At 41.5% G+C, this 17,563-nt stretch overlaps 1 protein-coding gene across 2 annotated transcripts in view; it reads left to right on the forward strand.

The window, feature by feature from the left end:
- The window catches only part of ephb1 (EPH receptor B1), a 166,624-nt gene extending 149,469 nt beyond the window's left edge, over positions 1 to 17,155 (forward strand). For both annotated transcript variants that reach the window (XM_006786547.3, XM_006786548.3), the window contains exons 13-17: positions 8,881 to 9,030; positions 10,990 to 11,183; positions 12,015 to 12,170; positions 13,049 to 14,563; positions 16,709 to 17,155. In XM_006786547.3, coding sequence (XP_006786610.1) covers positions 8,881 to 9,030; positions 10,990 to 11,183; positions 12,015 to 12,170; positions 13,049 to 13,157 — 609 coding nt within the window. In that variant the 3' untranslated portion in view covers positions 13,158 to 14,563; positions 16,709 to 17,155. The remainder of the gene's footprint in view (positions 1 to 8,880; positions 9,031 to 10,989; positions 11,184 to 12,014; positions 12,171 to 13,048; positions 14,564 to 16,708) is intronic.
- Positions 17,156 to 17,563: the final 408 nt, after the last annotated feature.

Raw genomic sequence — 17,563 nt, forward strand, 5'->3', positions numbered from 1 at the left:
AAGGGTGCACGGCGTAAATTGCCTACATCTAGGCCGTTGGCTCCATCGTGGGACCTGGCTGCTCTCTCCTGTTGCCCATTTGAACCCCTGGAACAGGTTGAGTTAAAATTTCTGTCCTTGAAGACGGCTCTATTAATTGCTTTAGCTTCTGCTAAACGTGTAGGAGAGATCCATGCTCTCTCAGTGCATCAGTCATGCATTCAGTTCTCTTCGGATAATACGAGGGTCAGTATGCGGCTCAACCCTGCCTTTGTCCCGAAGGTTGTCGGCACACGTTCCCCTATAGAACTGCCGGCCTCTTGCCCACCACCTTTCTCCTCAGAGGATCAACAGCGGGTGCATACCTTGTGTCCAGTCCGTGTTCTGCGCATTTACATGGACCGAACCCAGAGTGTCAGACAAAGTGACCAGCTGTTCGTGTCCTGGGCTAAACCACATATGGGAAAGCCTGTGTCTAAACAGCGCCTCTCCCATTGGATAGTAGGAGCAATTACCCTGGCCTATACTAGCAGGGGCCTTCAGCCCCCTGCTGGCTTGCATGCGCATTCCCTAATTTCCTTTGGGATTAATAAAGTATTCTGATTCTGATTCATTCCACTAGAGGTCTGGCAACCCCATGGGCTAAAGTGCTGTCAAGTGCTGTTGATGATAGTTGTCTTCTTAACAGGCATGCCTGTCAATCCGGAAGTCAGTATTTCTCCCATAGTGAGACACGAAACGAATGCTATGAAAGAGAACTTAAGGTTATGTATATAACCCCGGTTCTCTGAGTAGCATGAGTGAGTATCTCACCAGACTGCCCTCCTTGCTATGGAAGCGAGGAAGAGGTGGGCTTGTTTTGAATGACATCTGACGCTATGTCAGCCTATTATATAGGGAGGCACTGGCCCCCTATATATGGTATTTGAGCTTCTGATGAGGTCACGCAGGAGGCGTTCCCATAGAGAGACACTCACTCATGCTACTCAGAGAACCGGGGTTATATACATAACCTTAAGTTACCCTTTCTATTTAAAGTTCATGCCCATAGGGTAGCAGTGAGGGTAGGTATGGGTCAGGAATTCTTTCGCTTGTGCCTCAGCTGACAATGTGGGAAGGCTGTCATTGGCTTGCATGTCACACGATGCGCACTGTATGTTGTGCCTAAGCTGGCAAGTGTGTGTTTAGAGGTGTGTGTTTGTGCCATGTTCTTAGATATACATGTGTTCCTAAGGGTCTCTCTCTCTCTCTCTCTCTCTCTCTCTCTCTCTGTGCATGTGTGTGCACATGGGTGCGTTTTCTTGTGTCATTGAAGCTGAGAGAGGTTGAAAGGCGAGGTCACACAGAGCCAGTAACAAAGCTCATCCGTCAAATCCCTGTGACCTGAGTGACATTCTCTCAGCTCCACTCGAGCGCTCACACTATGTGGACAGCGCTGTTGTTTCTGTCATTTGTCTGTATTCTATTTGCATCCTTTACCACTCTTGCTGGCCTCGGGCCCATGCACTCTTTTTTTTTTTTTTTGGCTTGTCTATTCCACTTCTAGTGAAATATTTATGCGCTAGGAGTGAGGGGACAGGGTAAACAAACAGTAAAATGGGAACATATCCATATTGGCCGGGCCAAAAGTAAACAAATGCACTTTCGTTTAGATTTTTGTGTCATGCATCAAATGCTAAGCACCATTTTCCACCTTTCTTTCTGGTTTATTTTTTGTACTTTGTCAAGTTCACTTCTATCCTTTAAGCACACACTGTACAGGTCTGTGAAAAAGTTTTGATTATTCCCTCATTTTTGTGTATTTTGTTAGGAAATTGGGAAATAGATGCAGCAATTTATTGAAACGTGCAAATATACATGGAAATACAATAATAAGTAATTGGCATACCTGAGCCTTTTCTCCTTAAAAATTGCTTTTTAACAGCCACCCTTCCACTGAGACCATTTCTGATGAGGCTTCATCAAACAGTAGATGGCTCACTTGAAGGTCCAGGTACATCTCTCAGGTCCTGTGTCAGTTTGACATTTTTCATGGATCCATCAAAATAAATGGGGAGAAATTGTGGTTTAGTGGCAGGCTGCTGCTGTAAAAAAGTGTCTAAAGATACAATTTAAAGTTAGTAAGTTGTCTGTTATGTGTAGACGCAACACTGGTTTATTCCTCAAGTGACTTTTTTAATGCTTGACTGACTTGAATGAAGTCTGGCTCCTTGGAAAAAAAATCAACAAATGAGACGTGACTCAGGACTTTTGCACAGTCCTGTACTGTGAAACGCCGGTTTCACTCATTTATTCCCTACCTCTACATTACCAGTGCAGTGACCAAGCAGATCCCTGACTCACTTCCCATTTAAGTCACCTGTCAAGCTGGAGACACTGCTAACAGGAACTGAGCCAATGATGTGTCACAGAATCCTAAACATCCCACTAAATTCTGCTGGTTTGTTCGTGTCTTTTTTTGTATTTCATTAATTAAGCTATTTCATGGCTACTTTTATTCAGATGATAGAGCTGCATTCGCGCAGTCTTGGGACTAATTTAGCAGCAAAAGTATGTTAATGTTGAGCAGACCATTTTTTTTTTGTAATTAGAAACATGATCCATACCAGGTCTACACATCAAAGAGTGAGTGTGCATACAAAACACTCTGCTGTGATTTAGATCTTCTGTCATGTTTTCCAGAGTTAGTAAAAGATGGACACCATCTGACGTTCGCCATCTGTGGCTGGTTGACTGTGTTTGCATCTGAGTAAAAATTTCTATTTTGAATCCTGAATCCTTTCAAATCAGTGAAAGCAACACCATCTCTGCTGGTGTGCTATAAAAGTAGTGATGTTGACTATAATTATTTGATATTGTCCTCATTAAATGCACTTTATTTTATAAAATCCCAGTAGCATTAAAATATGCTGTCATGCTCAGGATTTGGTACAATTTGATAAAAGTGCAAGTGCATCTGAGGGTATAATTGTCTATTTTTTGCATCCTGCAAAAAGATTTCTGGGACAAAGGTTAATTTCTAATATGAGCATAGAGTAGTACAGGCAAAATGAGATACTTGCTCGGGTTAATTTGATTGTGTCAGTAGATGCTAGATATGCCGAGGCCTGTAAGTTTAGCGTAATGCAAAATGCTACTGATGCAGGGTGAACATTACCAATTAAAGGAGTAAAAAGTCAAAAGGACATACAGTAGAAAATAAAACTACAGAAAGTACAGTTATTAATTCTTTTTTCTCTGAAAGGATTTCCTCTATATTCTATTACAGTGGTTTGACTTGATCCCTTTCTGAATTTTTGAGCTTGCTCATTTATAAAGAAATGAACAGTTTCTCATTTTTATGGTAGTTTAGGATGCCCCCCCCCCCCCCCCCCCAAAAAAAAACAAAAACAAAACAAAAAAAACAAAAAAGTGTTGTGTTGAAGTGATAAATTGACTTGCATGTCATTGAATGAAATGGCAAGCAGTGAAGTGGAATTCTGTCCCCCATAACCCACCCAGAATCCCGGAACGTCGATCCCGGAGCCAGAACATTGAATAGGGTCATGAATAGGTATTCCCACGTGACAGTGACTCACAACATACCGCCAAGACAACAAAGGAGTGGCACAGAAGTACGTTGAGGTCATAAACTAGCATAGCCAGCTTGCAGACCTCAGTCCTATAGAAAACCTGTGGAGGGAGGTTAAGCTTTGAGTTGCCAAATAATTTAGTGAGTGTCTGTAAAGGGGAGTGGGCCAAAATCCCTCCTGAGATGTGTGCAAACCTGGTGACCAACTACAAGAAACGCTACAAGGGTTTCACCACCGAGTCATGTCTTGCTTGGGAATGAAACATTTATTTCGCTCAATGACATACAATTCAAGTTAAAACTTCTATGTAATTTGTTTTTTTTTCTGGATTTTTGGTTGATGTTCTGTCTCTCTCCATTAAAATGAAACTCCTATAAAAATTAGATAGTGTTCATTTCATTATAAGTGAGCAAACTAACAAACTCAGCGGGGGAATTATTTCCTCTGCTATAGATGCAGTAAAGAAAGACAACTTGAATGCATTACACAGAAACAGATCCTATGGTTGTGTTACTAAGGCGCACACAAAGTTTTATAGCACTGTAGGCGTATAGCTGGGAAAAACAAAAACTTGCATCCTTTGGTAGCGAAGCTTTGACAGCCTAAACAGCCTAAACAGCTGTTTTAGGTCCACGTATATGCGTGCTAAGTTTATATTTAAAGGCGTTTATATCCACCTTCAGGATAATTGAAGCATAAACACTCTTGATTACAAATGTTTTCCAACTGTTATGACTAGTTATAAAATTAAAATATTATGTTTGTTTTACATAAATGTATTTGATAGCTTAAAACAATAAATAGGATACCTAAAGTTATAAATCCACTGGCTTAGAGTTTGGATAGATGTTATATTGGTTTATTTAGAGTTATACATTATTAAAATCGTACACTATCTGTTCTTTATTGCTTTACTGGACACATTTTAAAATGTATTTACTAAATTAAATCTGACAGCAGAAGGAGATTGTTGTTGAATGCCAGCCTATTTGGGATCTTTAGAGAGTGCATTCTGAAATATGCTTCCCTCAAGATTTGCATTACCTCATTGTACATAAAGACCTATGTCCTTCCCTCCATCAGACATTCCCATGGGGATCTGAGAAACCAACATCTGAGTCACCAACCCACTTTTCCTTTCTTTCTTTTTTTTAATTTCTTGTTCTATTTTCTCTCCGTCTCTTTGTGTCACTCTTTCTTTCTGCCCCTTTCCTCTCCATTCCTTCGCTCTTCTTTCTTCATCTGTTTGGGCAGACATCCAGGGCAGATCGTTGCTCTCAGGATTTCATTAAAACGATGTTGATGGAGCACTCTCTCCAGCCTAAGTAAATGTGCTCAAGTCCATTTCAGTGTGCATTGTTTGGAAATGGATTAGCGAAGTTGGAGGAGTAAAGGCAAGGAAAAAAGGGAATGGGGGAGAAAAGAAAACACGGAGAGGGAGCTCTACATATTTGTCTTCCACATGAAGGAGAAAGTTTATTTACAATCTCTAAATAGCTTCTGTGAAGTGAAAAAAGACGAGTGAAAAAGGCAAAACACTGGGCTTTTTTTTCTCTAAATTCCGGTAAGCTTATCTGTGATTTTGCTGCATATTAGTGGTGACTGTTGATTGTGCTGTGACAGGTATATGTGTTCTAGATTTTACTCATTTCTGCATCACCATGTCAGTGACAGTCTACATGAAGCTATCTGGCATGTTGGTGGTTCGTATCCTGAGCTGCTGCAAAGACATGACAGGTGTTTCATATCCTACTATCTACACACACACACACACACACACTGATATTGCTGAGCCAGGGGACCATAACAGACACCAATAAGTACACACATTACCTGACCACCAAATGTTTATCCTTTATCTTTAAGACCTAGCTGTCATGAGAACATGCTTGTCTCGCTATGATACCTCTCAGCTGACAGCCACGGCGCATCTCCTTTACAGATGCACTTCAAACACATCACACACACACACACACAGCTTGTCAAAGCTGGTCACAACCTGTCACAGGCAGCCACAACCAGGTGGAAACCAGTCACATTACTTTAATCTTACTCTGGTGACATACTGTATGGCAAAGTCTGTTCGAGGTATGCTGAAGGGAATCATGTGTGCAAGAATGGCTTGCTGCGTGAGCTACAATCGTTAAAATAACCAAAAGGAGGGGAGAGAAAAAAACAAGAAAGAAAGCAAAAATTCTGATGTGATCAAGTTTAGTAAACAGAAGAAAAAACCTAATACAAGGGCGGGTGTGAAAATCAAAAAAACAACAAAAACCAAAAGCAGCTTACTTATTTATTACAAGCTAGACTCAAACCTCCCAGGAATTCAGGCACTGAATGTCACCCAGTTTGTTTTGTTTTTATTGTTGTTGTTGTGTTTTTTTTATTATTACCGAGGGAGTATCACTTGGTATCGTCAAGGCCTAGACGTTGTGCAGGTGCAAATCTTGCTGTGCATTTTGGCTCATCTACACACAGATTCTCAGTTAACTGTCCAAGATAATTGGAGTGTGTGAAATCTGTTTAAGGGGCAATATTTCACTTCAAGGCAAACAGAAAACAGCTTGTTCCTTTTTCAGTAGCCCACACAGTATTGCAAACACCCAACCTCCCACCCACCCCAATGCTTCAAGGCTATGCAAAAGCATTTGTACTTTTGTGTTGACATTAGGTCTGTTTTAATTCCCAACATCACTTCTGCTACCCCTCTAACTCGTCTCCCTCGGTATTAATGCTTTTTCTACTGAAAATAAATAAATAAATAAATACACCAGTGCTTTTTATTATGTTTTTGCTTTCCTCCCTGTATGCATGGACTCCACAGCAATTCATGTTATTAAAGCTGGATTTTGGCAGTTATCATTGGCCCACAGCAGTAATTACTAAGGGTTTGCATAGCTGCCTCTGACTCACCCGCCTTGGAAATGTTATTACTAGTGTCTGTCTCATTGGAGGCGCACAGGAAGCTTCTTGTGAAGCCTGTGTCTTTGCTCAGGCCATTCCAACGACACTGAGCTCATATCCCAACAGGGTCCTGGGGCATGAGACCAGATGTACAAAGTGAGGAAGGGAGTAAGCAAGTAATGATAAAGCGAGGACGTAATAGAAAGCTATTTTTTTTTGTGCTTGGAGCAGCTGTTTTATTTTTGTGTTATTCTGCATTTATTGCTCATCTCATATATGTTCGTCCAGACAAAATAATTGATGTGAAGCATTGGCCCCGACAGTGTGACAGATGAAAAAGGAGAAAATGAGTCATTTTATATTTTTGCAGGGGGCAATGCTTTGCCTGTATCAGTGTAGTTCGATTGCCCTAAGAGAAAAGAAAGAGCAAGAGAAAGTGCCCTTGGGTCTCAGTTTAGATGAAACGATTCAGATATGAACTAGTCTTGAGATATGAGAAAAGCGCTGAAGTCAGTGGGGTTATATAGCCTTTATTCATCTATTGATCTCTTCCTCTCTTCCTTTCTTGCTTGTTCTCTCATTTTGTGCGTGTCACACACTCCCGCAACCACACACTGCAGCATTGTCTACTTTCTTCAGTGCTTTTTCTTCACCGGCTGATGCTCTCAGTCAGAGCGTTGTCTCTGCATCTAGCACCACTCAAGGTCAGATATTAAACCTCTTTTCAGGGTCAGCAACGTCTCCAAGGTCAAAGAGGTGCTCGCTAATGAGGTCAGCCTCTCCACCTCTTGCAGCGCCATGTGACAGTGTTCTGTAATCCAAAATTAAACACAGACATTTATGCATGAATAAGCCTGTTTAGCATTAGTATTGTTCAACATTTCCTGTGAGCCAGCATTATGAAAACCCCCCAAATCACCATTTTTTTCGGTGTCTTATTCATTTCCCCTTTTTTTTTCTGCCTCCACCCGCCTCTCCCTGTGCTTCTTCTGTTCTCCTGTCGTTCCTAGAAAGTCAGCAGGGAACAGGGTGGTCTGTGTAGGTTTCTCCTGGGTTTGTTTCCAACAGCAGCTTATCTGCAAATGCTCAGGTTCAGCTAATTGGCATTATTAAACTGGTGGCAAGCTCAACTCAGCTATAAGGGAAGGTCCAGTGGGAGGTGTATGTGCGTGCGTGTACGTGCGTGTACGTGCGTGTACGTGCGTGTGTGTGTGTGTGTGTGTGTGTGTGTGTGTATGAGGAGACAGCCAGGGATTTGTGTGTGTGTTTGTGTGTGTGTGTGTGTGGGGGGGGGCACAATCCTCTCTGTGCCTGTGCATATGTTATCCCACTGCGTCTGTATGTGTGAATGTGTGCACGTGTGTGTGATGGGAAACAAGCAGCTGTCAATTTCAATCAACAGGGTGCATGGTTTGCCTGAGGGCTCAGGTAGACCAATTACAGGCAGAGATGTTCGGTGTATGCATAGAAAACCGGTCCTATCTTCTTTTATTAAACCTGGAGTATGAGAAAGGATATACTAAATGCAAAGTTGGATGCTGCTGATACTGAGGCAGAATCCTCCCTGTTTTTTTGGCTGCACTTGCTGGATGAGAGAATAAAGAGTTAAAGGGATGGACTAGAACAGCTGAGAGTACTGATGTGGGTTTCAGGAAAGTGGCTGACTTCAACATACTAAAGCTGAAAAGAATATTGTTTTGTAAGAGAGCGATCTCAGCCATAGACAGTATAAAGGATGGATGTAGCTACTGTGACATCACTGTTTTTTATGCCTCAAGATGAGCACTTTCTGCGTCACTGTCTTGACATGTTTAAACTGGATCTGATGGCGAGTGGCAGATCAGATTGTGAAACCACACGTTCGCTGGCTACTGACCTGTCAATCACAAGTCTGTAGCCAATGAGCATATACTGGATAATCCTCTTTTCTCAGCTTCGAATTGACCAAAATTTACTAAATAGACTTAAATGTTTTATATAGTATGATCTGAAATATGCCTACATAGTGCTTTTCTACTCTGACTGAGCGCTCAAAATGCTTTTCATTGTAAGCCTCATTCATCCAAGAGCTTTTTTTCTATATCCAAGCACCTTATCTAATATTTGCGCACAGACATGGTTGCATCCATCAGGGGATACTCGGGGTTCAGAATCAAAGGAACCTTTGATGTGCAGACTGCCGGGGATCGAACCACTGATCTTCTGATTCAGACAACTTCCTGAACCACACCCACCACAGACAAGTCAAATCACATCAGAAAGCCATTTTCTCATAGACTTTTAGAGGAACAGAAGTCTATTTGCAACAACGCGTATTACCCCTGTTGGCCTTTTAAAAGAATGGAGGTTTAAAGCTACGCCCATTCTTTTGTAATATGTGTAATCTAAACTTAGAAATTCAACTCTTTTTTTATTATTCCTTTAGGGTGGGAAGATCCCAGTAAGGTGGACAGCACCAGAGGCCATCGCTTACCGAAAATTTACCTCGGCCAGTGACGTGTGGAGTTACGGCATCGTCATGTGGGAGGTGATGTCATTTGGAGAGAGGCCTTACTGGGACATGTCCAACCAGGATGTAAGTGGTTAAAACTACACAAATACTTTCTTAAATATTATGATTTCATTTTGAAAAAGCATGTCTGGGCAGGATACTACACTGTAAATGGAGTTCAAGTCAGTTGGGACGAGCAGGTGTAGTACAACATAAAGTCAGTTAAGTACTAATTAAACATAAAATCAGCACTAAAGATTTTAAGCGGTCATTTCATGAGATGTTCCCAAAAACTCAACATCTAAGTTAAGTTTTATCATGTCTCCGAGTTCCGATAGAACAAAGAATAAACCTGAATCGGAATAAACAGCCTCATTAAATTGAACAGCCATTTCCGTACAGATGCGGTTATAGATACACAATCAAGGGTAACTCATAAGGGAGAAAGCTGTAATAAATCACACATTTTTATCAGCCTGCATCACAAAGCATCATTACTGAAGATGCCCTTGACTCTGACTTTGAAAGCAGACTTATTATGGGCACAGCCTCACACTATCCCCTTTCCTTCCTGGCCAGCTTTTGAGAGCAATGAATGATTGCTGAGAGCTCTGCTTTGTTCCCCATGTCCGCTTGGATAACGTCCACGCTCACAGGCACCAACACAAACACACGCAACCATTGGATATAGTCCCATGCTATGAGGTCTCTCTTCCTTAGCTCCCTTAGTGCGACAACTAGCCAACCATCAGGCCTCTATGGACCTCACTCCACAAGGACCGTCCAAACCAGCAGATGTTGCCTCAGTGGGCCAGCAGCAAACACTGCCTGGTGGGACTAGCACCACTCAGCATGTCCGGCTGCTCAGTCCACACTCTCTTACACACTTAAAACACACTCTCACAAAAATTTTCGCATGCACGCACACACACACACACGCACACTTTCTTTCTCTATCCTGCATCCTCTCACTTATCCACACAAACACCATAACCTCTGTTTCTCCTCTTCTCTTGAAATCCCTTTTGCTTAATATTGCATCAAAGCCCCTCTCTATACCCCCTCCTAACTCATATCCCCTCACTTGTGCGTTCTCTTCTCTAATGCACCATTTGTCAAGAATCTGCTGAGGTGCACTCAACTCCAGGGTGGAGCTGGCGATATACAGAGCAGCACCTAACTTTTAATGACTATCTTTTACACACGATCTTTCATCAGACTTTCATCTTGCAAGTAAGCAAAAAAAAGAAAAGAAAAAAAGATTAAATCTACAGACAGTGTGGATAATGTGGATATTTGTGAGCACCGGTTCCATCAATTTGCAGCAATCTTGGTAATCATTAGTCTTTGCAGCGTCTGGTTTTGTAGCTACTGAATCAACATTGCATATTTCCTTTAAATATATCTAAAGTGATCTCATTGTCTATGTGTTATTTAACATAAAACCTTTTATAACTAACAAAGAAAACAAAACAAGGTGAAGATACTCCACTTCTGTCAAGTTCTGATCAAACTTATTTAATAGAAGTCTTTTACTCTAACTGCCCTTAAATTCTTTGTCATAACATCTTTTTAATGAGTCCTGATAGCTTGTGAAGCTTTTAAAAGTCATGTGTCAAGTGGCTGTACTTCACAGTGTTAATTATATGCAATCTGCCCATCCCCCCCAGGGGCTCCTTTCTAGTGACACTGCCCCTGCTCTCTGTCCCCCCTCTTTCCTCAATCTGTCCTATAGGAGTGATATGTGATTGGATAGAGTCAAGAGGAAGGGCACATCATCCTGAATGCAAACTGTCACTTTATTGACCACAGGGAGTGTCCATATGGGGAGGGTTGCAGTTGGGTTCTTGTTGCATTGTGATGAGGCAGGATTGAGTTTCAGCCATAAAATAAGTCAAATTATTAAAAAAATATAACCAGCTTGTAGAAAACACTCTTACTGACAGTAAGTGTTTGAGAGACATGCTGCAAGTGCGGTATATGGTGTGGAATTAGCAGCTATCCTCATTTGTAAGAGACAACATTTTGCCTTCTCTCTCATAGGTAATTAATGCTATTGAGCAGGACTACCGTTTGCCACCACCCATGGACTGTCCCAGCGCCTTGCACCAGCTGATGCTGGACTGTTGGCAAAAAGACCGCAACGTGCGACCCCGCTTCACAGATATCGTCAGTACTCTGGATAAGATGATCCGTAACCCCGCCAGCCTCAAAGCTGTAGCCAATATTCCTGCAGTGTGAGTAAAAAAAATAAATCTGTACACGTAAGAAACAAATTGATCCAAAAACTGACATTAAGTATGCACTGACACTTCTCCTTATGCATGTAGTCTTTAACACACTGTTTGTTTCAAATGAGCCCAGCATGCATATGTGCACCGTTTTATCTTCTCATGAATTAAGCATGAATTTATTGCTATTGATTGCGTCAAGCTGCACTTTTCCTCCCTCCTATCCAACCTAAACACTGGTTTCAGGAACTCTCACTTTTTTACCCCGTGAAGATGGAGCAAAACACGTTTTCAAAAAGATAAAAAATGGAATGAAACACCTCATTTACATATATATTCAGAACACATTCAGAGCACTTTTTTTTTTCCTTACTTTTTTGTGAAATACTGGACTTGTTTTGTACAATCTCTGGCACCCGTCCTCACAGTTTCTCTCAGCGTCAGCCAGATTGGATGTGGTCTGTCTGTCCGTGAACTGTGAGTTTCAGGTTCCTGCACTATTTTTTTTTCCAGGCTTCCACATATTTTAAAGCCAAGCAATTGCAACCAGTTACCGATTACCTGCGAAAAATCCTTGTTGTCTGGCATTCAAAGAAGGAGTGGCAGATGTGCCTCATGATACTGAATCCCTTTACACTTTATATTTGAGATGCATTCCAATATTCACTAATAAATTCTCTCTCCCTAGTTTCCTTGCACCCTATGGCACACACCCATGAAAACACCAGTATCAGCTTTACTCTCCTTCTCTTTAAGTCTGTGCTTAATATTGCATCAAAGCCCAACTATATCTCATCTTCCTCCCCGCCTTGCTCTTGGTGTTCTTCTCTGCACCAGGCCCTCTCAGCCACTGCTGGACAGATCCATACCCGACGTCAACACCTTCAGCTCAGTCGAGGACTGGCTCGCTGCCATCAAGATGAGCCAGTACAGAGACAACTTCCTCAACTCAGGCTTTACCTCCCTGCAGCTGGTGGCACAAATGACCTCAGAGTGAGTTCAACTGCTTGTGTGCAAATGACAGGTTTTCAGACCCATATAGCTTTTGATGGGCACACTTTTATAAAATGACTCAGTGTCAAGTGCATGTATTTTTAGCATAAATTCACCCAGTGACTCAAGTGATTGCATCAAAGTTAAAGCCTCGGTGGGAATTAAAAACACAACACATTGTAAGACGAAATAACGCACTCACCGTGGTAAGAATTTGTACATCTTTGCAAGCTATGTATTACAACTCTTATTTGTACTAATAATTAAACATTTTGTGTTGACAGTGTTCTAAAAAAAAAAGACATGAATGTGTATCCTCTATATACACATTTTAAAGATGCATATTTTCACTTCTGCTGCCACTGCTGTGTCTGTGAAGTGCTTCAAAGCGCTGGTCATGACAGCATTTCTCAAAGCACTTGTGGTACCAACAGACACAAATATTGCACTTCATCCATTTTAATTAACAATGTTGCTTGGTCTACAAAATTATGTTGAAAATGTAAATTCATTCCAACATTTTTTATTAAAAATATATGCTCGGGGCTTGGTAGCATTTCTGCAATGTCTTTGCAATTCAAAGCAACACGCACTACTGCGTCTTCTCACAGAGATGGAATTAATTTAGTAAATTTGTGGGTTTTGTTCATTGCCACTAGCTTTCCATTCTGAAATTGTGCGTTCATTTGTAGCGACGTTAAGTCCGTGTGAGCTCGTTGAGTTGCGATGGGGGATTTCTTGCAGGTGTTTGCACTTCATATTTAGATCACCTATTCTAACTCCAAATTATTGGAGATCCTGTGTTTTTCTACAAAGAAAGGAAAGAAACAAAAATACCCTGCTTTTCACTTTCTGTCTCCATGTTTCTTTCTCTGTAGAGACTTGCTGAGAATAGGAGTGACCCTGGCAGGCCACCAGAAGAAAATCCTTACTAATATCCAGTCCATGAGGGTGCAGATGAGCCAGTCATCTACGCCGATGGCATGACTACCGGAGGCGCTGTGCCATGGAACAGGCAGCATTCGAAGGACCAACAAAAATAGCAGCCCTCGAATGACCCCCGATCCATCGGAACGCGCCAGAGTCGAAACTATTGTCTTAATCTAACCCACTATCATGACAACAGGAGACCAGGGTCTACACTACCACATGGTTAACAGCTGTCACACTTCATGCAATCCACGACAGGAGTTCAGGGTCCAGACTTGATACTGTTTATCCATTCATCACAAAAGGGAAATCAATGTCCGTTGTTGTGGTTACGAACTACCATTCATGCCATTTTGAACCAAAATAACCAACAATCAGACATCAACACAAAGAACTTCTCAGAGTTTCAAACTGTGGTAAAGTGAGTGATACTGTACTTCTGCTTCATGTGGACTAGAAGGTGTTAAAACTTTAAACTGAAACGTGAGGCATTTAGAAACATGTGACGTGTGATTTTACCCATCCTGTCTTCAGTCTGTGCAATGAAGATGCCTTGACCTGGCGAGAAATAAGTTCCAGAAGAAGAATTAAAAAAAGAAGAAAAACAAAACAAAACACCTACCAGTGGAAATAATTAGAGGGAGAAGCATACAGGGATGTACAGCAGAGCACCATTTTCAACTTTCACATCATGTTGTACTTGTTTAAAAAATGTTTTAAAAAGTGTATTGTAAATGGACCGGTAACAAAAAAAAACAAAAACAAAAAAAAGATCAGAGCTTAGTTATATTTTTATCCTTTACCATGTGTTTGTTTGTCTGTTTTATCATTATAGCAAGATGCAGTCCACTTGTATTTTATCTTTAACACTACCTGTGGAGTCTTGGGTGGAGGGCCTTGCTAAAGGACTTCTTAACCCAAGCCACCCACTTTCAGAGAATATAAATATGTTTATCTCTTGCTAAATATGATTATATCTTTCATAATAAACCTTCATATTGAAGGTGATATAAATGCATATGTATGTACAGAACTCTATGCTTGCATTTTGGCAAAGACATGTTGACTGAATTCTGACTGAGACACATGCAATGTTTAGATTCCAGTTTCCTTTGGATAACTGAACAATGGGCACTGGATTGTATGTCTCGTTGCTCCAGGGATTTAAGGACAATTCGGGCTGACTGGAGAAAATGTAAAAAGAATGGCTGAAGAATTGGTATTGTAGAATTGTATGAAAATTGCTGTAGGAGTTAAAATAACTGACAAACTATCCATTAACTGGGGGTAATGTTAAATGTGGGTGTACACATGCTGTCTCTTGCTGGTGAGCACTTAGTTGTACAGATATGTTTTATGTTTCATCTTCTTTCTTGACCTGTTGTTTGTCTCGGGAGCGGTCAGCACCATCCACAGGGGGAATGATCCTCCGTTTCCTGCCCCGGGACTGGCCCAAATTCACGGTGAGTGCCAGCTGATCGCGCAGGAAGAACACAACTTGGAGTCGAGTTGCTCTATATGTGGTACATTTTATTTCGGGCAAATCTAGTTAATGTTTCTCGTGGGTGCTGCAAATGTCTAGGCCGTGGTGAGATTTTCTGCGAGTTTGAAACGCATAGAAGAGCGGGCACTGGAAATCACTGCGAATCAGCATCATTTCTCTACACGGTGAAAAATGAACATCTGGGCTGAAGTTTGCCAACAGACACCCGATGCCATTTCGAGGAACACACAGACTTAAACAGCCCACATGGGCACACTGCTCACAGCGTAGCACAGCCTCCAATCGACTGCTGTAGCTAAGCTGCTGAGTTCATCTGTGCACTCATGCTATATGCAGTTGCCAAATGGCTAGGCAAGTTAAAGGAAATTGCCACGGTACTTGTGGGAATATTTCTCTAACTCTTAGCTGCATGAATTGTCACTTAGAAATGTACTAATCTTGTAAGGTCTCTACATTATTCCCAAAAGTCATTATTTTGGGATATATTTAAGGGATAGTTCCGAGTTGTGCACAAGGATGATTCTCTTTCTTAGCATGGCGATGATGATGCTTGTGATTTTGCTGTTAGTCTTATTTTTCCTTTTGCTGGTCGTTTGCTTCAGGGCCAGGCTTTTGGAAACGAATCGCAATATTGTTGTTTAAATAAAACCTTTAAAAATAGTGATCATTAAAAATGAGAGTCAACAATCTTTCAGTGCAGGCTTGGTAGAACAGCCTTGCAGCTCGCAATTATGGACTATTTTGGTATCAATTCTTTGCAGTAGCTGTGACTCTGCTGAAATCCCTTTTGGCTCTATTTGAACAGACATGAGTGACGATGGTCCTAACCACCTTGCATCCAAAATTAGAAATTGATGGCAGGCCCATTAGCAGATTATTAAGTGTACTTAGCCCTCTCAAGTCATCTTCCTCCTCCTCTGTCTGTCCTGCCCTCTCTCCCCGACTACTCCCGCTGGCTGGCAGATCTCCAGCTCGTTTATCCTGGGTGTAACCAAGCTGTCCTGGGCTGTGTCTGGAGCTGAGTTGGGCCAGAGCTGGCCTGAGAAATGGTTGGCTCCATGCTCTAGTGGGCCCAGGCAGGGGTGAAAACACCTGCTAAGGCCCCCTGTCTGACGGGCATCTGATCAGCCACGGGGAGGGAGATTGATGGGAGCATAAAAACAAATACACTCACAAACACATGCACGCACACACACACAAACACTGAGGAACCCTCAGCTAGTTTATTCTCACGTCTGGTTTCCAGGCTGATGCTTAATGAGAAGAAAGTGGGCTGAAACCCGACAGAGTGTGTGCATATGTGATAGAAAGAGGAGGATGATTCAGTTAATAGGAGGGCGTGGTTGCATGGCAGACATGGCATGAACAAAGGATGGTTTGGATGAAAGTAAGAAAGTTAGTTCATTGAAGTGAATCAAACTCTTTTATCTCACAGTGTGGTTTATGTGGCAACATCTCTTTCATTATATAAATGTTAATTTGCTTTAGTTTGGTAATGGAAAATACTGTAATCAAGCAATTGGTTTGGCTCACGGGCAAAATCAATTGCTTTTTCTATTCAATTCTCCGAGTCATTGATTTACCAAGTATTCCTAAATATAATCACAAGCTCCTCAAGATTGGCATAAATCCCTTTCACTGAAGCCAGTGAATCAATTTGAATGCATTAGTCCTCTATTCAGCTCAGTCTCATGTATTTGCTTTTCAACCCAAGAGCCTGTGAATGAGATGATAGAACGTATTCATTATACAAAAGTGTAATTCTTTTTTTTTTTTCCTCCATTTGCTCTGTTTGTCTTTCTAAATATCTGACTGTAATGACACTCCAGTGTGATGAATGGAGAGGCGGTTCGCCATCTTCCTCTGAAAGCTGTTTCATATGGGAGCCATTCATCACACACTGATAGAAAACACAAGAACTTGCTTGTTAAACGTTCCATGTGCTGCAACTGCCTGAAAAGTGACCAACGATGCTTTTAGCAGCAAAAATCATGCCTGTCGTTTATGGATCAGAACGGCATGAGGCTAAAAATGATTTGGCGTGACTCCTTGCAAAACGAAACTCGTTAAACTTCTCCTTTCTCCTTTTTCTCCTCTGTTTCAGACTGGGAACTCAAAGATTTACACACTTATAAAAGCGGCATACACCCGGCACTTCACAATTATATTCTCATGGATGCACACAGTGAACACCAAGAAGAATCGCAGCGGGCCAGTGAGAACAGGTGAAGCCAAAAGCTTTGAGTATACCAGTCACAACCTCTCTCTGTGATGATGGTGGATGGGGGGAGCTGACTGTGAGTGTGCACATGTCACAGTTTATTTGTTTGTGTGTTCAAGAGAGAATGGATGTATGCATATCAGGCACATTTGTGTGTACAGACATTGTGTGCACAGGTACATTGGTTTCCTTTTTCTTTTCTTTTTTTTTAGTTTGTGTATAGCAGCCACTTGTAAATTGTGACAAGTATGTGTCAAGAGTTTGTAAGCTGTAACTTTCTGAGAACTATTGTACTAAAATGCACTCAATAAACGCCTTGGAAAACAAGTCAATCACATCAGAGTCTGTGACTCACTGGACGATAATTCTGTTTTCATTAATAGTGAGTCGGGAAAGGAAAGAGGAAGGTTATTATCCAGTATCCCTATCCCTGTCAGCACTGTGCTTGAGTGTGGTGCGACGTCTAATGCTTGGCTTCATAATGGCTAAGGAAATAAACAGCTTTTGTCACCACAGTCTGGCTGGCAGCACATGTTAAAAGCCATCAGCCACTAATAAACGAGCAGTCACATGCAAACACAAAAAATGTCTCTCCAAAAATGATAAAAAAGTGACAATATTATGACAAACTAGTGGAAATTATCCTCCCATTTGAAATCTTATATAGTATTTGTGTCTCAGCCACATGAATAAAAACCCCACCAGCAGTTTCACTACTCTCATAATTCCTAGTTGCCA

The sequence above is a fragment of the Neolamprologus brichardi genome, chromosome 18 (genome assembly GCF_056152115.1).
Source record: "Neolamprologus brichardi isolate AB-2024 chromosome 18, ASM5615211v1, whole genome shotgun sequence".
Taxonomy (NCBI): Eukaryota; Metazoa; Chordata; class Actinopteri; order Cichliformes; family Cichlidae; genus Neolamprologus; species Neolamprologus brichardi.